We start from the raw sequence: 23987 nt of genomic DNA, 5'->3' as shown, positions 1-23987 counted from the left end.
TTTCCAGAAATCACAGTGAACATTTAAAATATATAAAATGATGAATGCCGTTTTTGGTACCAAAAATTCTGAAAAAGTCTTAGCTATCGAAATATGCTGATCAAATTACTTCACCATAAATGGCCGGGCTCTGTAGGAACCAAGTTTCAGGTTGGCGTGGTCCATCCTTCCAAACTGTCAGAGAATGGACAAAAGGGACTTGAGGGAATTAGCTACTTTGTAACTCCTAGCTTACTAATTTGCCAAATCACACATGAAGGGTGGGAAAAAGTGTAGATTCTGACAGAAGTCCCCGTCGGGAGGAAGCAGCGACCCGTCCGCCGACCGCGTCCCGGGGCGGTGGCCAGTCATACGTCGGGCCGGTGCAGGGGCCCCTTGGAAGATGAGGGAACGGCCCATGGGCGTGGCCTGGAAGAAGTCTGCGCCTGCGCACTCACCGCGAGGGAAGAGCGCGTAAACGCCAGACCTGGTGGAGCAAGAGGTGCTGCGGCCAGGGAGAAATACGCATGCGCTGTGCCAGATGCAAAGCGAAACAAGGGGGACCATGGGCCGGACTGTGACAGCACGTGACCGCCCTGACGCTTTCCTCTCAAGATTTCTCTTCCGCGTTTAGGTAAGCCGCCATGTCTTTACTGCATGGTGGAGCAGAGTTGACCCCTCCCCGTTTGAAGTTACTATAACAGTTTTAGGATCATAATTTAGAGTTATGTGACCCACTCGTGTTGGGATCTAAGCAAGGTTTCCGTAATCGCTGAAGGGTTCTTACCTAGCGAATGTACGAGGTGAAGGCCCTCAGAAGCAGGGGAGACTTGCTCACAAAGTCTTCTGGAGAAATCCTTTCGGGAACTTAGACTTACTGGTCGGTTGTCCAGGGTGTGCCAAGGGGGAGGGGCTAGCGTCAGTTCAAGGGAACTTGGCTACAGAAAATGGATACTGAGGCAGCAATATAGATTTGTTGAATTCTCAACACTACTACTATATTACCTTTATTGCAACCGTCATGATGCTCTAGTAGTTATAATTGGGAGAAAAGGATACATCAATTATGGGAGAATCTCACATTGTTTGCGGATTCATTCCACAAGGAAATGGATTCCTAGTGATGTCATTTTTCTGCATTACCAGCTAGTGATGTCATTTTTCTGCATTACCAACAACCTTGACTAAGGTGATAGAGGTTCATGTTGGTGGCAAAACAAGTCGTTCATTACATATCAGTATTAATACATTAAAAGTCTTTCACCTTTATTAATGAATATAAGTTCACACACAACCTAAATAAAGCATTGCAAACCAGGTCTGATCCATGGAGAAAAAAAGAGTATAAGCGTTTAAGATGCATTCTGGTTATTCTGTTATGATCTAAGGGCTCTATTTCATGTGTTTTATGATGGAAAATTTGTAAACATAGATGTACAATAATTTCGTGCACTTTGGGATGAGTTATCTGTGTATTTTTCAGATCTCTCTGAAGAATTCTTTATTTCAACCATATCAAATACTACTCATGACTCCAACTATGGCTATTAAGACATTAGAATTTTAATGACCTTATGTTCTTTCGAGAGCAACTCGTAAAACTAGTTAAAATTCAGAATGTTCCTATGTCTTACATTAATGCAAAGAACAATGCCCTGAACACCTACTTCATAATGACACACACCAATGTTCTAAGTCAAGCACAAACATTTTTATTTTGATTTTCATCAACATTATACGTCGTGGTGCTCTCAATCTTCAAGGCAAAAGTAGATCAAAGGTAGTGACACCTAATACACAAGGGCTTTCAGATCTTTGAAACAGAAACAAACCCGTGATTCAAATAAACACTAGAAGTAAAAACATAGCATCAAGTGATTTGATAGTGTAATCACATATTTCCTTTTCAAAAAATCTCAAGAAATGTCAATATATAGACATTTTAAGTAATTATACCTGTCCAGAAATCCATCCCCTTGATACTGTGAATCATATTAACAAGTATGTTGTTTAAGTTTTTAAACTTTGCTTAGTCTCTACAAGTATTTTGATTAAGAGTGATTTCTGAAAAATGTTCTTGACTTACTACTTTCCACTGTAAATTCTCTAATATTTGATTTTCCATGAAATCCTTCTCCCAATTTTATTACATCTCTGAAGTCACTGCAGCATGAATTCTGTAGGATTTTCTGATATATATAGTTTGCACAAAGATCTTTCATCTTGTATTAGGAATGTAGAATTTCTCCCCAGTAAGCATTTTTAATACGGAGTGAGGCAGTAGATCCAGATACATTTCTCACATTTATCACAGCCTTAAGATTTCTATTATGAATTCTATCATGTTCAGGAAGAACACCGATTAAAGGCTTTACCACATTCTCTACATTTGTAAGACCTCTCTCTAGTATGAATTCTCTCATGTTCAGTAAGATATGAACACCAATTAAAGGCTTAGCCACATTCCTAACATTTGTAAGACTTCTCTCCAAATATGAAACCTCCCATTTTGAGTAAAACATGCGTGCCGAAAATAGGCTTTACCACATTTGCCACATTTGTACGATTTTTCTCCAGTACGAATTACCTCATGTTCAGCAAGAATTAAACGCTGATTAAAGGCTTTGCCACATTCTTGACATTTGTGAAGTTTCTCTCCAGTATAAATTACGTCTAGTAAGATAAACAAAAATTAAAGGCTTTACCACATTCTTTTCACATTTTTAACTTTCCTTCCATGTAATTTATCTCATGTCTAGTAAGAGATGAACGATAAATAAAGGCTTTTACTCATTCTTTACATTTGTAAAGCTGCTCTCCACTATGGATTTTGTTTATTTAGACTCAATAACTGACTAAAAACTCTCCTACACTGATTACATGTGTAAGGTTCCTCTGCAGTATAAATATCCTTGTGGTCACTAAGATTTAAAGATTGGTTCAAAGATTTGTCATATTCACTATATTTGTCTATCTTTTTACAATAAAATGATTCTGATATATAATGAGATTTGAGCTTTGATCAAAGACCCTCCCACATATATAACGGTTCTCTGGAAACTGACTCTTCTGATGTTTATTAAGATTTGACCCTTGATTCAATGAATCCCAAGATTCAATGAACTGATAACTTCTTTCTCTGTTACATGTACTCTTGATGCAGGACAGAGAAAATTTCCCCGAGTAGGGGTGGTGGTGGGAAGACCAAGCCCTGCACCAAAACAGAGGGTCCTTTGGAGGAGAGTATGGAAAGAATTCAACACACACTCCAAAGTTAGAGTCAAAAGGAAAATGTATTACAAAAGGGGTAACAATCCAGAGAGTATGGTCTCCTCTCAGAGGCAGAGAGGACAGTGAGAGAGACAGAGTGAAAGTGCTAAGTGGGACCCTGAGTGTTCCAGGAATTCGGTTTATGTATCATTCTTTAGAACCTGTGAGTTATATTTTAAAAGACTTGTTAGCCCATTTCCCTTGAAATGGATATACAATGAGGAAGGGGAAGAGTATATAGAGTGAAAAGAATAATATGCAGAGCGAAAGACCTGCTGGCACTTCCTAGCCTTTAATCCATAGGTTCCCCATGTTTTAGCCACAGGGAATGAAATGACTCCAGGTTCCTGTTTCCCCTTCACAGGAGTGCGGAATGGGCTGTTAGCAATCATAGCAGAAACCTTCCTTTGTTCTGAAGGTGTCCTCACCACCTGGCTGCAGGGCTGATCAGCACATTGCAGTTTCTGAATGTAGGTTGATTAACATTTTTAATTCTCTTGCCGCCCCCTTACATTACTCTGGTCACCGCCGAAGGCAGAAAGGCCTTTACATTAAATATATAAAGTTGTTCTGAATTACCCTGTGATACTCGTTGATCCATAATGTTTGTATGAATACCCTGCCATTTTCATAGACATTATAGAATTTGGAACATAGTGGGACTATTTCTCCACTGAAGGTTAATGAATCCTGGTTAAGGGATTCTATCACTGTTAGAATTAATCACTGTTAGAATATTTATATTCATGTTTAAATATGTCTGATTTTTAGAAACATTTCAATGAATATTTAGTCCAGTCCTACATTTGAAATGATTCAAGTGATAATTCACACCAAGATTAGGAAACTTCCCAAATATTCCACATATCATTACAAAAAATATATATCTTTAGAATATTATTTTTAATCTCTACATTCAGAAACCTATACAGTTCTAGAAACATAATGCCTTAAAGGGATGGTTTCCCCAAGTTGTGTTGTATCTTTGATCTCTAATGGCAACGGAGAATTTTTGAGAAATTGTCCCAGTTTGGTGATGACCCTCATAACATCCTTTCTGCACTTCACAGTCCTCTTCCCCTTCTAAGTCTCCATTAAGTGTAAATTCTCAATGCACCATATTCCGTATCATACCAGTAACACTTTGTGGAATGAGCCTTCTATGCCTGGCTTTGGCGATAAACATTGGTGTTTTCAGAAGACATAGCTGAAGGATACCAAATAAATTATAACTCTACTACGCTCAGGTAAATATACTTTAAATTCTAAAGCACAACTTTAATACTGATTACAAAACTTAGCAAAATGGCAAAATAGGAAGCACCAAACCTTCACTCGTACATGAGACATGAATTTAGCCACAAATACCAATGCAATTGCCTTTTTGAGTACTCCAGAAACCAGCTGGGAGTTCACGGCATGCACAGGATAAAGAAAAAAAGGATCAAATCAAAGAACAAAGAAAAGTTGCTTACATAGCTGTTGGACCCCCAGGACACCATGGCAATATTGTAGAAAAAAGCCCAATCCTCAGTTTTGTCTCAGGGGAGAAACAGATGAGTGAGTATCTTGTGTCTTCAATGATTTGGCTTTTTTGCAGTTGCCTGAAGAACTCATTTATCCTTTGCATGACAATGAGCACTAAGGGGGAATGGCAGTACACTGTGAGTGTCTTGTGGCCGCTAAGGAAAAAGGTGAGTAATTATTCAACCACCAGAAAGAATGTAGTACTAAAGACAGACCTCAAGGATAGAAGATATATGGGCTCTCAAACAGAAACAGAAAACATTTTAAACTGATAAATTACACACAAAATACAGAGAATACACATCCCGGGTCCGGTCTGACAGGTCTTAGAACTTCTTGCGCAACTGCCTGTTATTTGCTTTCTCCAGTACAAGGCAAGTCCATAAAGCCTGGGATGGTGGCTGCTTCTTCCAAATCTTAAAAAACATCATAAGGCATGTAAAGAAACAAAAGATATAGTACAATTAGATGAACAAAATAAATCTCCAAAAGTCAGCTCTAAATTAATGGAGATCTCTTAATTACCAGACCAAGAACTCAAAATACAGTGTCATAACTTTAAAATAAGTTACCCCCATGGAAAACACAATAAAATACCTACACCAGATATTCAAAAGAAAAATTGAGAAAAAATCAACGTATGTCACTACCAAAATGAAAAATGAAAAAAAAAAACAAAACAGCTAAGAGGGAAAAAAGTGGAATAGCTACAAAAAAGGCTGAAAACAATTTTGATTTATAGACCCTCCCCCTCAGAAATTACTTTTAATGAAATGTCTTTTGGGTGCTGGTGGCTACAACAGGCGAGGTCAGGACAGCGGCAGGAGGGGCGAGGGGTTCATGAGAAAGAGACAGACTTGTTACCGGTTCTGGGGAGTCTAAGAGTACTTTCGCTTTCAGTAAAGCTAGTTTGCTTGCAATTGCTTGGTGTCCGTCTTCAATTCCATTGTGACCGGAAGCCAAGAACCAATGTCTAGGAGTGCCAAGACACACGACCCACCAGAACTCAGTGAGTTATAGGAAACACTCTTTATTCAGCCAGCTGGGTCTGCCAGGGGCACGCAGACCCCAAATTAAGCAGCCTCGAAATGTTGAAGTACAGGGTTTTTAAGCCCAAAATCTCATTCTTCATTCTGTCGGAACACAAAGGTCTATTTTTCTTTTATTCACTACCTGTCAACCTACAGGTCGGGTGTGCAAGCAGGGTTACAGAAGCACAAAGCTTATTGTTAGAATGTTATGTTCCCATGGCGACAGCCAAGCAGTAATTTCCTGCAAGTAATAAATTCCTAACGGTCATTTTTCAGCCATCACAGCCGTCACCTCCCCGTGTGAGGGCCTGATGACCTCTTCCGGCGACACCCACATTCTTCCCTCCTAAATCCCACCCCCAACAGTGTATGCCTCTTGGGATTCGGGCCCCTTATTACATCAGGGAGGGAGGGGAGTCCGAGAAGCCCTGGCCTAGGAGGAAGTAGGGTTCCCTCTGCCGAGAGTGGTGGGGCCGGGATAGGGGCTCCGCAGGTCTGAACCCCGCTCCCAGGCCCATCTCCCCAGGCCATACACGGCGCGGGGTTTTGAGCAAGAAATGACCTGAAGGTGGATGGACCCCAGGCGGAAACGCTTCAGTTTACCCGGAAGTACCCCAGACCCTGTACCCGCAGCGAGGCGTTGGGGACGGACAAGGACACCCCCCCTGGACGCTGGACTCACTGCTGCAGCTCTCGTGGGTGCGAGGACTTCAGTGCCCATAGCAACCCCTTATACTCACCACCGCCAAGGAGCCCCTCCCTCTGCATTAGCATTTCCAGGTCTGTAAACAACTCCCCGTGGGCGTGACCGGAAGCCCAGTCCATAGGCGGGGCCTGGGCCTAGTCCCTCCGGGAAGAGGCGCAGCCTGAATACCAAAGGAAATGTTAAGTCCTACCTACACGTGACTTCAATCAACAATAAGCATCTGTGGGAAATTGAAGTAACACTTCAATAAACAACCCCATTCAGAAGAGAAAAGGAAGAAGGCACACCGTAATCTTGAGGCCACAGCAATTGTGTGAGCTTGATGGGCAGAATGGAGTAGAACCCCATTTCATGAAAGCATATTTCAAAGGGGATTGGGCCATGTCCTTAATTTAGATATTGCCATCCTTTTCAGTCTTAACTTGTGCTCAAAGGATTTCTTAAGGGCAACTTTTACCAGAGTGGATGTGGGTCTCCATGCAAAGGAGTTCCTTTACTGTACTATTGTGTCATAGACAGTTGAAATCAACATGGCAGGTTACCTTGGATTCCCTAACTACACATGGATGCAGTTGAGAACCAGGAAGTGGTCATGACCCTGCTAGGTAACAGTTCCAAATATCTGAAGATATTTTTATGTCACAATTGGGGTAGAGCCTACAGTCCTGGCACTTGGAAGGAATCAAATGAGTCTTTAACCACGTCAGCCGAAGAGACAAGAGTCTATCAGGGAAGGAGGTAAAGAGCTGGGATAAGTGCTCATCTTGTAAAAAATTCCTGCAGGTAAGAAACCTGCCCAGTGCCAAAGACGTTGTGTAGGAGAAAGGATTATTGACAAGTGGGCTGAGTGAGATTCACAAGAGAAGCTAACACCACACTGATCTGGGTGCTGCTAAGATACTGCTGTGTGATCTGTACTGACCATTGTAGTTCACGGTTTATCTCTGTGGCATTGAAGCTCAAATCAAATTGACCTGACATCAAAGGGCCCATGAAAGAATTTCCAGAAAGATGTCTTTCTTATGTAACAAGTAATCTCTTAACACTGTAATATAGATCATGAGTCTTGATGTGCAAACCACACTTTGGACAGTGTTCCATTCTCCAATGAATGGCAAGAAGCACAATTTAATAACAAAAATTGGGTAGTGAATTTATGAAAATTTTGATTCCCAAGCAAAAAGTTCCCATTGTATATCGTCCATTGAAATTATTTCACTGACTACTTCAAGCTCAAGAATTTTAATCTTGACTTCCTGAAATTTTGATTTCCTCATTTTTTCATGTTCTTACCACATTTCTTTTACTTAATGTTAATAAAAGCAAGCCATAGGTTGTACTTTTTCACCAAAAAAGGATATAAATATGACTCTTGGTGCGTATTCATGAAAGGTGGGCAGGTTTTAGAGGTCTGGAACTGAAGTGCTACAATATGTTCATTACAGCCTCAAATGTCATGGGGCTGACTGAGTGTGGAGCGAATAACCCAGGTGTACATTTCAAATATATAGCCACTAAATTGTATATTCTTTGATTCCATCATGAAAAATTTATAGATTTCTATGATCTTGAGAGTCCAATGGGCATTGCTCATTTATGTTGTCAAGTACCCTACAGAAGTGGATGAAACTGTTGGAACAAGGAACAGGATTCATTCAAGGTTGTGAAAAAATGATTAACTTTTATTCAATAAAATGTGAGCCCTAAGACATATTCCCAATGAATCTAGAAAATGGTAATGCCAGGATTTCAGGGAGAGCCATACAAAAGCACATACTATCTGGTTCTTTTGATTAAGCTACCTCTTCAGTGCCTTTTCTGTCTACAATTTCCAAGAGTAAGGCACATTTCCATTAATCTTTGATATGCAACAGTATTGACATTCATGAGGAGAAAGTCACCCTGAGCTGAGTAAGTATTAAGACTTAGAACACAGTTTTATGTTACTCTCTGCCTTCACAGATGCTAATTCGTACATTAATGAATTTTATATTAAGTGTCTGTATTTTCCAGGGGACATAGATATGAATGAATGATGCCCAATGAAGTAGGCCCTTAATTCCCATTGCTTCTCAGAGACCTATACGAAAGGCCTATGAGGAAGGGATAAGGTCAACAGACTTTTGACTTCTGGTAAAAACTCAGTCATGTAGTCTTTACAAGGAAACTCAAATAACCAATTATAAACACTAAAAATAATGCTGTTTGCTCTTGAGATACACAGAGTTTTAACATAGTTTCAGTTGTAGTTTTCTTGAGTACGTAATGTCTCACATTAATCTCAGAGAGCTAGAGAAACTTCTTATTCCTAGTATAGATTCTTGATTGTGTGGTCAGTTGTGAAAATTGGTTAAAAATTTTATATATTCATTACACTTGTGTGAATTCTTGGCTGACTTCTGAGGACACACCGTTGCTTACAAGTTATTTCCATGTTCAGTATAATAGTATAGTTTCTGTCCTGCATGAATTCTATCATTACTCAGAAGGTGCAGACACGTGATGAAAAAGCTTTCGACATTCCCTCCATTCGTAAATAACTCTCTAAAATAAATTTTCTGATATCCCAGTTTTGATTTTTGAGTAAAAGCATTAACACACACACACATAACTTTTGCATGGTTTCTCAGACATATATTCTGATGTCTAGGGAATTGAGAGGCCTGGATGCAGGCTCTGCTACATGCACTTACATGATTTGTCTTCACTGTAGAGTCTCCATTTTCACATAATACGTGAACCCTGATGGCTCTGCTACACTCACAGCAACTATAAGGAATCGCTCCGATGTTTCCCAACCATTGATCTTTGGTAAAAACATTGCCACACACAAGCTCATGTGGCTTCTCTCCAGCATGTATATTCTTGTAACTAGGAAAGGCTGAGCTCTGATTTAAAATTTGGCCATATTCGTGCATTTGTAAGTATGTGCTATTTGGTGAATCCTGAGTTCATGGCAATAACTAAAAGCCCTGCCACACCCATCACATTTCTAAGGCCTCTCAGAGGTATGGAGTATCTGATGGCAACTTAGGCTTCAGCTCACACAAGAGGCTTGGCCACACTCAATACATCTTGAAGTTTTCTCTCCAGGATGTATTCGAAGATGTCTTGCATGGAGTAAAGTGTGAACGAAGAAATTGCCACATTACTACATTTCTAAGGCTTCTCTCAAATATAAATAACCTGATGTGTAGTCATGTAAATGCACACTAAAGTCTTTGCCACACTCATTACATTTTAAGTTTCTTTCCAGTATGGATTCTCTGATGTTTAGACAGGCTCGTGTGCCAAGTGAAGGCTTTGCCACATTGATTACATTTGTAAGGTTTCTCTCCTGTATGGATTCTCTGATGACTCACAAGGTGAGATTTGTTGCGGAAGACCCTGCCACAGTCATTACATTTGTAAGGTTTTGCTCCACTGTGGATAACCTGATGTCTAGTCAGGTTTGAATGCCAATTAAAGGCTTTGCCACACTCATTACATTTGTAAGGTTTCTCTCCGGTATGGATTTTCTGATGCTCAGTAAGGGTTAATTTCTGACTAAAGACCTTGCCACACTCACTACATTTGTAAGGTCTTTCTCCAGTATGAATGCTTCGATGACGTGCATGGTTTGCTTTGGTACTAAAAACCTTGCCACACTCCTTGCATTTGTGGGGAGTCTCCCCAGTATGGATCATCTGATGGCTAGTGAGGGTAGAACGTGCACTAAAGACTTTGCCACATTCATTACATTTGTATGGTTTATCTCCAAAATGGATTCTTAGATGACTTTCAAGGTGTGATTTGTTACGGAAAACCTTGTCACACTCATTACATTTATGAGGTCTCTTTCCAGTATGGATTAACTGATGGCTAGTCAGATTAGAATGTGCACTGAAGACCTTTCCATGCTCATTACATTTGTAAGAAATCTCTCCAGTATGGATTCTCTGATGCCTTGTAAGGTGTGATTTCTTATAAAAACGCTTGCCACACTCATTACATTTGTAAGGTCTCTTTCCAGTATGGACCGACTGATGGTAAGTGAGGCTTGCACGCACAGTAAAGGCTTTGCCACACTCACTACATTTGTAAGGTTTCTCTCCCTTATGGATTCCCTCATGTCTAGTTAGGCTTGAAAGCAGACTAAACGATTTGCTACACTCAGAACATTTGTAGAAAGTTTTCCTGCATGCTTTCAGATCTCTGGTCAGTGCTGAAGGATGCCCAGAATCATTCCCATATGTTGTAGAAATGTTGGCTTTGACAGTAGGAAAATCTCTTTGAAGTGGAGAAATGGAGGAAGTATTGTTGATAGACTTCTCAGCTGGATCACGCTCATCAATTTTCCCTTCACTTTGAAATACCTCCACATCAGTCCGATGTGACTGACACCTTAGTCCAAGCCTGTACTCACCAGACTCATTTTCTGCATGCTCTCTACCATGTTGACCTCTTCTATCAGCGAGATGTTTCTTCTGAGTTATAGGCATTTCTTTGTGGTTCCTTTCATCATCTCTCTGCTGATGAGAAAAGTCAGGCATATGTTCCCAGACTTCCCCAAAGTCAAAGTCTTTGGTTACATGGCTTTCAGGTCTTCCAAACATCACTGTTTGGAATACTCCTCCTATGTTATTGCTTTTTGTTGATTTTAATTTCTTCTTTACATATGGAGGCCAGATATCTACTAGAAATTGAAAAAAATATATATAGTTATCCTATTAGTTTCTAAATAAATGTTTCATGCTAAAATCTAATATTACACCAAAAGTAAAGTTAAAGTGAACACAGTTATGACTCTCAAACTTCTAATATAATAAAGAAATAGGATTCTTTACCAATAAAATAATGGTCACACAGAATTCAAATTGCTTTTAGGGTAGCCTAGTTTTAAACACAGTATGATGAAAACAGTCATGTTGTGCAACCTTACATTAGCTTCAAAAAGTATATTTTTCCACTATGACTCCAAAACATATACCAGTTGTCAGTAATCATTTCGCTATCTCATAACTGAGGAAAACCTTACATTATACTTATTTTTTACATATGTAGGAGATATAAACAATATATTGTAATGGTAAATAATCCAAACCAGCATTATCTAAAGAATAATCTAAGGACAGGGCAGTCTAAAATTATACAACAAATACAGCATTGGAAAAATTAAAACAACAAGAAAACATTTTTTAAAAAGCTAAATACTTTCCTAAATATGTGTTATAAAACTATCCCATTAAGAACAGCATTTTACAACATCAACAAGTGGTGTGTGCTATGCATACTGCATAACACATGACAAAAGACTATCACCTATTTATCAAAATAAAAGTTTATTTAAAAATTTCCAGAAACCCATGAGAAGACCTGCAGTAAAGAACAGTGAACCATAAAACAGAAAGTTAACTCTCTCAAACGCTAAACACTTCTCCCCCTTAAAAATGAAGGAATTCTATTCTAGAAAGAGCACGAACATGAGAACAGGAAATTATGCGGAAATCACTGATGTCCAAAGTACCAGGTCAGGAAAATACATAACATTAAAACAAAGAATATTTGAAAGAAGTCAAAACTTGCCATTGAGATTTTATGACTACTATGTAACAGTTGATCCAAAGTGTGATTGCTTATGTACGTGGAGCCGTTTAGTCATTCAATACATTGGCCCACAATATATGTAATACAGAGTCTGTGCTTTCAATATTCATTAATGTGAGGAAACATGTCACAAAATAAAAATACACATGACAGATGTAGACAAAAGGATATCTAATAATGAAGATGCCACAGAAATGATACAGCTTTTTAAACAAAAGTAACATTTGAGTTTTCAGTAGAAAACATGCAATGTCCTAAGACATCTAACAGCACTAATGTGTTTTTAAAAACCTTGTGGGGAAATTACCAACATACTTCCGAATAATGGCAACAGACTGACGTGGTTTATTACATAACCCTCATGTACATAGAATGTGACAGAAATAGATGGGAACCTGGACCCATAGACTCAGATGACATGTCTGAACCATGACTGCACAACGAGGCTGTACAGATCACAGAGGCTTACAATAACTACCAAGAGCTTAGAAAGAAATCATTTCAACACCTAAGTTGTGTCGCTTGACAGTGTTGCCTAGCCATCTATCCCGGAAATGATTTTTGAGTATTCACCTACCAAGGCTGAATCATAAAGTAAATTATCTGAACACGCATGTAACTTGTAAGGAGATAAAACGACTAAGCAAAAACCATTCAACAAAATGGTCAGATAACTTCACTGCAAAATTCAAACCAACGTTTAAAAAGAATTAACACCAATCTTCTTCAAACACTTCTAAAAAAATTGAAGACGGGGAAACCCTTCCAAATGCATGCTAGGAGGCCAGAATTATCCTAACAGCCAAGCGAGACAAAGACAATACAGAATTACCCCAGACTAGTATCTCTGATAAATGCTGTTAAAAAAATTATCAATGAAACCATAAACCAACTTACACAACACACTGAATAAATAATCCAACATGATTAAGAGGGATATGTTTGAGGAATGCAAAAATGGTTCAACATATGAAAATCATTAAATGTGATACAGTACAGTAAAAAAATAAAAACAATAAAAAAACACAAGTACCCTCAATAAATGCAGCAAAAGCATTAGAGAAAAGTTAACCTTTCGTGATAAGAAACACTTAATGTGCTAAGAATGAAAATCAAGTCCCTCGCCTTAAAGGAGGACCTATGTAACAAGTTCCCAGCTAACCTCATACTGCTGAAAGGCTGAAAACCATTCCTCTACCAACAGGAACAAAACAGGATGCCTACCCCCAATGTTCCTACAAAAAATAGTACTAGAAGTTCTAAACAAAACAGACAGACAAGAAAAAGAATTAAAAGTTGCAAGATATGAAATCACAATGCAAATATCAATTTGTGTTCTGTACATTAACAAAGAACAACCAAACAGAACACTGCCTCTACAATCCATAATTCCATTAAAATAAAATACTTAGGCGTAACCTGATGCAAATGGGAACATTTGGAAACTATCACCAAAACACAATGCTGACAAAACTGAAATATGTGAATAAATGCAAAGATATACCAAGTTTATGTATTAGTAGGTAATATTGCCAACGTGTCAATAGTAGCCAAAGCGATCAACAGATTCAGTGCAATTCTAAGGAAATTTACAATGGTATTTTTTTAATAAATACAGAAAACCACCTTAATGTTCATATCGAATCTCAAGAGTCTCTAATTGTAAAAACAATTAAAGACCTGTAATAAGCTCAAATAACAAAAGAGTAACTTAACGTCAGGGACAAAATCAGGTGATAAACAGAGGAAATAATTAAGGCTATCTTTTCTAAATCAAAAGAATACTATTTAAGTCAAAATAAATAAGTGAAATTATCTTTTCAAAACACTGGAATAAGTTTAGGATTCAGGGAAAATGGCTGGTGAGCCAGACCCACTACAATAAAGAAGGAAACACTGTGATAATTATCAAACGATGTCCTTTCCCCCATTCCGCCCTCCCACATGTTGCAAATATAAAACACTAAGAGTTTTATCAAAAAATACAAAATTGATGACAAAAATAAAAAACAAATTCATTGAATAATGCATGAGAATCTACGAGACAAAAAGAGCAGTGGCTTAAACAAAAACTGATGACAGTGACTTCACTGAGGCACCAACTTTACAAGCTCCCTCAAGAAGACGCTTCAAAATTGTACCTGCTGAGGCAGCGTGCACAGCGGCACACACAGGGCATGGGAACTGTGGCATGAACGACAGTTTAGTTAGTAGCCCCTAGGCTAGGAGGCTGTGACCTTGGACAATGTTCTCCCAGAAGAAATTCTATCCTATTTAGTACATGTGTGCATGTGATCCACGTGATCAGTGTTCCAGAAAGATGCCTACTGACACTTCACAAAATGCAAAGAAAACTGAAAACACTTTTCAGCCGGACTGTAGTGACACGTTCTATATGGGTGTCCTGGGGCAGGCTAAACACTCCAAGGCTGCTTCTGTGCACAGTGGGATAATATTGCAACATATGAATCAAGGCGTTCTCCATCAAGAATCTGCTGTGACCAAGGACACTCAGTCCATAGGCCGAGTCCACCTGGGGTTGTCCATAATGGCTGAGGGACCGGAACCGGCAGACAGGGCAGGACAGAGCCCCACGCAGTTCCGGGGATGCCAGGCAGAGTGGATAAATGGACAGCGCGTCCCCTCTTCAGATCACGCCTTCCAACCACAGGAAACATCAGTAGGACCAGGGTGGATCCAGGGGGCAGGACTGCAAAGCCTCAGGTCTACTCTGTATGGACTAAGCACTAAGAATCTCATAGAACCCAGTCCAGAAGGAGAGACCAGGGGGACAGAGCCCGTCTGAGACAGCCCGCCCCACGCTCAAGTCACGGAACCAAAGATGTCACAGGGACCAAAGAGCAGTGTTGTGACCACAATACTCCGTCATGGTCTCTGGTGGAACCACAGCACCACTGAGGGTGAAAGGATAAATCTGACACGTTAAAAGACAGAATGGTCAAGTTGGGGAAATGAAAAATTAACTTTGAGGATTCCCCAGAAATAAACTTGTTTTCCCACAGAACTTTCTCCCTTGGGGCAAGTTTGCAAACACGACGAAGGCTGCGGCCTCCTCGCTCCCTTCCCAACCTCTTACCTGTGTTCGCACCTTTAATACGTTCCCACCGATTTAGTGCTGCTGCTGCTTTCGACTCGCTCTCCAGAGTCCAGGGCGCCTTCCCTTGCTCCAAAATGGAGACAATATACAGATCAGAAACGGGTATTCCTGCACACAGAAGAAAGGGGCGTGAACACCGGTAGTTCTGCCAGAATCCCTGATCTCTGCTCTACTGAGGAAGGAGAACAGTACAGATGGATCGAGAAAAATTGTTTCTGAATCCATCGACTCCTCGCCTCCTGTGCATAGAAGGCAGTGTCACGTGCAGATAGTGAGCTCTCTTTAAAAAGCAGCTCAGTTAACATATAGGAATAAAAAACAAAATTTGGATAGTTTTAGTTTGCCACAGGGCTTTTTATACACTTAAGCTCTGGAACGACCCCTGATGAATCACAACGTGGCCAGACCATCTGAAGAAAGGGCGAGGTCGAAGTCTCGACGCCACCTTATGAAGCCTTTCCGTGTCCTAGTAAACAGAACTTCGATCTCTGTCAGGCAAGGCAGAGGCTCCCAAGAAGCACCCAAGGGAAAAGGAAGAGATACACAGGGCAGATCCGGACCCTGGAGGGGACTCAGCCTCACCCAGGAAGAGCAGGTTCCGGTAGCTCTCCAACATCACGTCCCTGTACAAGGCCCGCTGAGCTGGGGACAGGCACTCCCACTCCTCCTGAGAGAATTCGATGAACACATCGCCGAGGGTCAAGCGTCCCTGAAAGGAAACACATTTCAGCAAGGGAAAATGGAGACAGTTCTTATTTTCACCCGGAATGAGAAGAGGAGAGAGATGTGAAATCGATTCAGCTGGTGTATTCTGACAGAGCCACGCAGGGTATTTTTGAGCAAGTTATATGTCTGTAATGTTGGTTTATATTACTTTCCCATAAAAGATTACAACAGCCCATAAATCATAGCCATTTTTGCAGACAATACATGAAATATAGAATTAAAATTGTATGTTTTCTGACTGGGCTGTCTACGCAGAAGGGTTATATGTTATGTTCTATACACTGAGTGATATTTAGTGTCTGAGTATGAGCAGTATTCTCAGAGAGGACAAAGCCCAGAGCATCTTTTAAAAAATTCAAACTCTTAAATTGTGATGAAGCTAACAACAGCCATGACTAAACGTTTCTGAATATGCCCTATGTGCATTAGACTAAATGGTTTATATATTTTAACTTGCTATCAACATAATAGCTCACTACAAACAAACCTGTTCCCATCTTACAGAGGAGAAAATGTGTCACAGACACTCAAACAAATTCAACCCAAGTGAAAATCAAGATTTGACCCAGCTAACATCTGAACTCACGTAGTGGGCTTTAGACTTAAACCTAAAGAATCCAACACAGAGGTAACAGACACAGCTTGAGAAGAACGACAAAATGTCATTTAACTGGGAACACCTGAAACAAGTTCAATGGTGACAACATTGACCTGCATAAAAACTCATTCAATTTGCACCGGCCAAACACGCATTTATATATTACTATTTTTACTTCTAGTTAAATCATTAACATGATAGTATAGATGAAAACTAAGACCAAGGAATATGTTTAAGATATCATTTCAACTGTTAAAAAATATAAATCTTATTTCTATGATGATGTTGTTTTTAAAAACCACATAAAGCCATCCATGCACTCATGCACACACATATAAACAAACCACTTAACTGAAAGGACAGAAATTGTATCTTGACATATTTTTAAATGATTTTATTCATTATTATTTTTATTCATATGTATTTGAGCCATTGTGGTATTTATTTTCATTTTTCGAAATTGTATAGTAAAGGCACTAGTAAAAAAAATTATAGAAACTAAAAAGAATATGCATGACTTAAACTCCAATTTCTATAAAATACTTATTGAAAACCATAAATACAATTTGACCCATTTATATTTAGATATGCAGGCTTTAACAAAAGCCAAATAATGTATTGGTTTACTCCACGCATAAAACAATGATTCAAGATTTTAAGAATTATTAATGTTACTAATTTAACAGAGTAACTTTTTTAAATAATCATATAAGTAGACCATTAATAAAATTATTGGATAATTAAAAATCAGAAAAAAATGAAATTAGAGAAATACCTGTCATTAACGAGGAACATGTCACCATTTTGATTAGCAGAAAAAATAGATGCAATTTCTCTGAAATCACGAAGAAAGGGGGCTGACCAGAGCTCCTACCTCAGTAGAGACCAGTAGGAGAAGGAAAAAATAGATGTTGTGAGACAGAGTGAAAGCGCTGAACTGTTAAAATTCATAAATCGAAGCACATAAATCAGCTAATAATAAAAGGAGGAAACAAGACATTCCATTCTTGCTATATCCTAAAGAGAGCCACGTGGCTACATTTTATGAGACAAAACAGATTATAATACCAAAACTGACAACAGGCAAAGATATGATGGTAAAAGGGTCCTTTCTTTTCATTAGAACCAAAAGTTTCTAACAACTATAAATAGAGACACACATAACATTAGAACTCCCAAATATATGAGGTAAACGTTGGCAGGAAAATCGTCTCAGGTAGAAATAGGCACCAGCACAGTAATCATGAGACCCCACTATTTCCGTTTTAGTCATAGACACGACAACCAAACCCAAGATCCATAAGGAAACAAAACACCTGACAACCCCACAGAGCGATGGAGTCTAACAGACATATATAGAACACTACGCCCAGCACCAGCAGAAAATAATTTTCTCAAGCACACATAAACCATTCTCAATGACCCACCACCACATGGTAGCCACAAAACAAAACAAATATACAAAAAGTTTTGCAAATTGCATTCGTAAAAGGTTCTTCATGAACCACAAGGAAACGACACTAGAATCAAATAGCAGGAGACAGAAAAATCCAGAAAATGTGGAAAGTAAACAAGTCATTCTTAAACAACTGATAATTCAAAGAAATCACAAGAGAATTTTTTAAAATCTAGAAGAAAAATACAACAGACTAAAATTTACAGGATGAAGTGGAAGCACTCAGAGATAGGAAACAGGAGAAAATTCATATATGACTTAGAATGAGGGGTTTTATGGAATTTACAGTTCTTACAGAATATAAAGCATAGCCACCACAATCCTGTTTGAAAATTTACTACATACTAGATATCATTCTAACAATTATTTATATTATATTAAGCTACATGCATGTTAGTCATCTGAGAACAACGATGTTATGCTTCCTCTTTTATATGAGACTACTTTTGCGAAACATCCAGTAAATAGTAGAGCTTGGGTTTGACTCCAAAATTTGTCTAGAATTTTTCCAGAAGGACACAGACCAATACGCAGAAACAACCCTCACGATCATTCATTCACGGCAGTTCCTATAATTGAGAATAGAAATGACTGAAGGGAGGAATAAGAAAGAACAACTCCAGTGATGTTAATATTTTATGTACAGAGACATATGAGAACCACACACACATTAAAACTGATAGAAAACAGTTTTCACGTCAATGAAACGACCATTATTTTCAATTGCATACATCTCATAACTCTCTTTTTGGATGATACCTGTGTGTTAGAAACGCACTAAGGACATAAACACACACAGTAATATAAAGTAAGTTAGAGCTGCTGTTTCTTACTCTCTTGTTTTTATGAAAAATGTTATCGCTTGTGGTGGGCCACATTTCATAAGTTGAACACGCTTGTACATACATTAATATGGTTCTTGGAAATGTTTTGAAAAAACAAAGAAGTGATAAAGAAGAGTATGTCCATGTGACATGACTGGAATATAACGAAAATGTACTGGACTGAGGCTTGACTTATTCAAAGCTACACTTGTAAAAGTCAGGCTCTCCAGTCAATTAAAGTTAAAGGCTTTATTTGGCAAAGCATGCTACGAGCAAAGAGAAACTAAGAAGAAAAGGTTTTCTGGATACTGTGATGCACAGATTTTTGTACATCTCTCAATAAATCCCTCCAAAACTGTTATCAATGATAAAAGAAAAAAAAATGCATTTTACAGTGAAGAGAGCACATCAACAGTGAAAATCGGATGGAATGTGACAAATGGATATCAGGCAACCAAGGAACAGGGAGGGACACATCATCACTGCTGTGCTATTATTGGAAAAAAATGAATTAATAAGAAAATCATAATTTGAATGTGATTGTAAGACATTAGTTTTATGCAAATGTCAACCATCACAATATCGCATTTAAATGGTAAGTCATTTTTCCCAAGTCTCCTAATCACTTGTGTTTTTCAGAATTTTCCCGAGCTACTCTGACCATGAACACCATCCTGGTCATACGTACACATTCTCAACCCGGTTGCACAGCTAATGTGGCTGCCATAGGAACCTATAACCCACACACCCCTTCATCTTGACCCCGAAGCATCCGACCGGCCCCAGGGGCATTGTGGCCATGACGCCTTCCCAGCTCCTTCCCAGCTTGTTGTGACCAAGGGAATGTTTTCAGTAGCTGAGGGTCACTAATTCCCGGTGAGAATTCTTCATGCCCTTAGGAGCCTGGATAGAGAGAATGCAGAGAAGACCCTGGGACAAAGGACAGAAGTATTTAAGGAGCTGATCTTGACTCCCATAAGGAGAAAAGAGAAAAAACCAGGAGGTAGTAAAAGACAACCGCGCTAGGAAAGAACAGCAGAAGTAGAGAATTGAAGGCTCCAAGTTATAAATCCACAAATTGCAGGAGGCAAAGCAGATAGAGCCTGTGACCCAGGATAAAATGCTTACCTGAGAAGCAGCCATTTTGTCCTTGTCCTCCTCCTGCTCTGGGTTATTGCTCGGATGACGTTATTTTGAGGGATCATGGCGGCATCTTGAAAATGTGCCTTCGAGGGCATCAGCAGAGCCCCTTCATCTGCTTCCTCCACACTCACAGGCAGAAGATCGTGAAATGCTGAAAAGGTCACCGTCTCTTGTCCGTTGTCACTGGGGAGTCAGGGACAGTGAGCTCCTACATGAAGAATGAATGACCTTTGAGCTTTTCCTTTCCTGTCTTCCGTGCTCACCCCTCCCACCTCCCATGGTCCTCCACAAATTCCACAGCTGCTCTCCTGGCCCCCCAAAACTACCACAGTCTTGTGAAAATGTTGCAAAACAAGACCAGCAAGAAACCAAGCACCACTCAGAGAGTTGGAGAACTCAGGATTATTACAACGGCGGTCCCAGGAGAGCTAGCGCTCTGAAGATCTGGGGCCCGAGCTCAGAGGCAACTTTGCTTTTATATCTGCGCTGTTACAGTTGGCATGGGCTGCTTGGTTGATTTGTCCTCAGATGGTTACAGACCGTGGGAGTTGCTATGGGCTACAGGCAGTTACAAAGCATGTGATTTTTGAATAGGAATGTAGGTAACAGGTCTATTATCAAGACAGAACAATCATAGGGGAGGATGAGTCTTCAGTTGATCTCGAGATCACTCTGCCCTTCGGTCCATGCAGCAAGCATGTCCACAGAAGCAGGACAAAGAGCTGATTACAAGGTTAGCCATTTGAGTGGAAAATTCCTCTTCAACAGCACTCTGCCCTTGACCAAAGCCTGCTCTCCACTCTTACAAAGGAGTCCTGGAGCCCTCCTGCCAATCCTGGCTTCACTTTAGAATCACCTGGAACACCTCATTAACATAACGATGCTCCACCCAGGCCAGTTTTTCAGTCTCTGCTGTGTGAGCCTAGGTGACTGGTCTTAAAACGCCTCAGGTGATCTAGTAATGGTTCCCAGATGGGAACCACTTAGCTTGAACGAGCAGATCCCTGGGGGATCAGGGCCCATGAAATGGCATATTTAAGTCCTGGGGGGGTGTTGCTGACTTTGCCCCCCAACCTGTTTCCTGTACCCTTGGGCCTTTCCGTGGTGTGAGGGGTGGGGCGGGAACTTCTAGAAGAGTAGGCTCACAGATGAAATTCTTTCCCTTTTTCCAGAAAATCGCAACGAACATTTAAAATCTCTAAAATGACGAATGCCAATTTTGGTACTGAAAATTCTGACAAAGTCTTAGCTATCAAAATATGCTGATGAAATTACTTCACCAAAAATGGCTGGGCTCTGTGGGAACCAAGTTTCAGGTTGGTGTGGTCCATCTTTCCAAATTTTCACAGAATGGACAAAAGGAACTTGAGGGGAACAGCTACTTTGGCGCCCCCAGCTCACGAATTTGCCAAATCACATAAAGGAAAGAAAACAACTGTCCAATATTACACTACACTACCTCACAAAACTGCGTTCTGATTGTAACTGAGAGTATCTCACATTTATAAAAGAATAAGAGTCTACAGCCATGCCACCCTGAACAAGCCGGATCCGATCAGATCTCAAAAGCTAAGCAGGGTTAGTACTTGGATGGGAGACTACCTAGGGACCAGGTGCTGCAGGCGTAAAATAAATAAATAAGAGCTGGTTATGACAAGTCACCAAAACTTATTTCAGAAGTTAATGACTGCTTACAAAAAGCAGAAATTCAAGAGACAAAAAATTATCTCAATATATTTTTTTAAAAAAACACTGAATTAAATGTAATTAGGTAGAATGAAAACAGCAAATGCATTTCGGAAAAAAAAGTGCAACGCTTTTAATATACTTTAGAAAGTATGCGGTGACAGACTCAGTCCTTTCAGATCCCAGGTCACCACCCTCCCAGGAAATGAGAAGGGACCCAAGATCGACTGAGACCAGTCCCTCCCCTCCAGCTGCATGAGGGTAGCACGTAGAAGCTCTCGGGTGATGCAAATAATTACACCACACAAACCTCAGGACCTGGAGCTTGTTCATTCTCATTCACATCTGTATCACTGAAACAGTTCAACACTTGTTAAATCAAATCAATTATAAAGCCCAGGTCAATACGCCACAACTCAGTCACCCGCATCCCACCAGCTCACCGGTCACCCAGGGCGGGGTTCCCCTTCCTCTACGGATTTGTTTGTGGATCTGTGTGTCCCTCTTGTCTCTGTCTCTCTCCCCTGTTGTCCCTTCCTGCGTTGTCCCCTCCGCCCTGCTTTGTCCCCTTTTTCCTCCTCCTTTCCCTGCACCTGCTCCGCAGAACTCTCAAAACCTGTTTCACCTTCAGCGGCTCTTTCTCCCGGACCTTTGGTTGCGCCCTATCCTCACAAATTTCTTCTGCCTTTCTCCCCATCCCTGTGTCCCCGGCTTCCTGTCACTCCCCTGTGCCTCGACTCACTGGCGGCCCCCGCCCGTCGCCCGTGATCCCCTCACTCCTCCTGCCGCTGTCCTGGCCTCGCCGTCGCCTGCCCGCTCCATGAAGCCGCAACCCGTGCGCGTGTGCGGTGACCTTTTCCGGAGACACCCGCGTTCTTCTCTCCTAACAGTGTGCGCCCCCGAACAGTGTGCGCCTCCTGGGATTCGGGCCCCTTATGAAATTGGGCCCAGGAGGAAGCGGGGTTCCCCCCGCCGACTAGGGCCGCGGCAGGGGCACCGCGGGACCGAACCCCGCTCCCAGGGCCAACTCCCCAGACTGCACGCGGCGCGGGGTTTTGAGCAGGAAACGACCCGAAGGCGGACGGACCCCAGGCCGAACTGCCTCAGTCTACCTGAAAGTACCGCGGACCCTGCGCCCGCAGGGAGGCGTCGAGGACGCTGACGCCTCCCGCGGGCGTTGGACTCACCGCTGCCGGAGGCGCGGGTGCGGGGACTTCCGCGTGCACGACTGCGGACCCGAGACCCTTGGGTTCCAACCAGAACCACCGAAAGTCAGGGAGGCCCGCGTGGCCTCTGCCCTTTGCCAGCCGATTCCGGTTCTGCAAGAAACTGCGCGCTCGGAACACCTGAAGAGGGGCGGGGGGCGGGGCCGATGGGCGGGGCGGCGGGGAGGGTGCAGGGGCGGGGCCACGGGGAGGGCCGGGGACCTGCAGGGGCGGGGCGCCTTGGAGGGGCCGGTGCAGGGGCGGGGCGGTGGGGCGGGGCCGATGCAGAGGTGGGGCGAGGGGCGGGGCAGGGAGAGGGCGCGGGGGGCGGGGCCTCACTCCGCCCAGCTCTCGCGGCGCCTTTATTTTCCGCGGTTTGGAACCTGTGGAATTTCTTTGGCGTCCTGTGGAGCCGGGCTCTTTCCTGCCTGTTTTAAGTTTATTTTTCGAACCGTTTCAGGTAAAAGCACAGAGTTCTGCGGGTCATTGTGTTGAAATGAGCTGTCTACGCTTTAGCAGATGAAATCAGCTTTAGTCAAAACAGTTTCTGCTAAGGGATGGAGGAGACACGTGTCTGACGTAGGTCCAGGACCGGCTCCTACAATGAGTTTTTAATTAAGCAAGAATTGCAGTAGTTAGTGCAGGGGTTGTGTGACCGGATTGGGGCAGACACTCAGCAATTGGAAACAAGCTAGCTTATTGAAAGAAAAGTACACTCTCAGACGGCCTCCTTTTGCCCATAAAGGGGCCGGGGCGGGGTGGGGGGGATGCGGAATCGCGATGTGGATTCATGATAATGACCATGATAATGAAGTAGAGGGGAACTCTAGGTCACACTAGCTGTCCTTTCTGCCACTACCTGTGTTGGGGAATTTCACTATCATTGCTTTGCTATTGTGTCAGGTCGAGGGTTTAGTCAAGCTATTTTTCATCTTGTCTGCTGTGGGGAGTGCTCCTAATGTAACTCCTGCCTCAGACGCACACTTGAATATGAAAGTCAAAAATCTACCGGAGGTAACCAGACATTCGTTAAAGAAAAACTATGAAGAAATCGATTTAAATTGCTTTGTTCTTTATGCTTTTTATTCTACAATCGAGGTGAATGATAAACTCAGAAGCCTTTTACATAAAC

At 41.3% G+C, this 23987-nt stretch overlaps 1 protein-coding gene across 1 annotated transcript; it reads right to left on the bottom strand.

Moving 5' to 3' along the window:
- Window positions 1-8174: 8174 nt before the first annotated feature.
- On the bottom strand, window positions 8175-22996 carry LOC107500409 (zinc finger protein 160). The gene is made up of 5 exons (XM_016125586.2): window positions 22838-22996; window positions 19950-20172; window positions 15800-15926; window positions 15197-15325; window positions 8175-11188 (listed from the first exon to the last, which is right to left on the bottom strand). Exons 2-5 carry the CDS (start codon window positions 19962-19964, stop codon window positions 9747-9749), a joined length of 1713 nt encoding a protein of 570 aa, XP_015981072.2. The 5' UTR covers window positions 19965-20172; window positions 22838-22996; the 3' UTR covers window positions 8175-9746.
- Window positions 22997-23987: the final 991 nt, after the last annotated feature.

The sequence above is a fragment of the Rousettus aegyptiacus genome, unplaced genomic scaffold (genome assembly GCF_014176215.1).
Source record: "Rousettus aegyptiacus isolate mRouAeg1 unplaced genomic scaffold, mRouAeg1.p scaffold_m13_p_14, whole genome shotgun sequence".
Taxonomy (NCBI): domain Eukaryota; kingdom Metazoa; phylum Chordata; class Mammalia; order Chiroptera; family Pteropodidae; genus Rousettus; species Rousettus aegyptiacus.
Note: the sequence above shows the minus strand (reverse complement) of the source record. Positions and strands in the feature narration are given on the sequence as shown.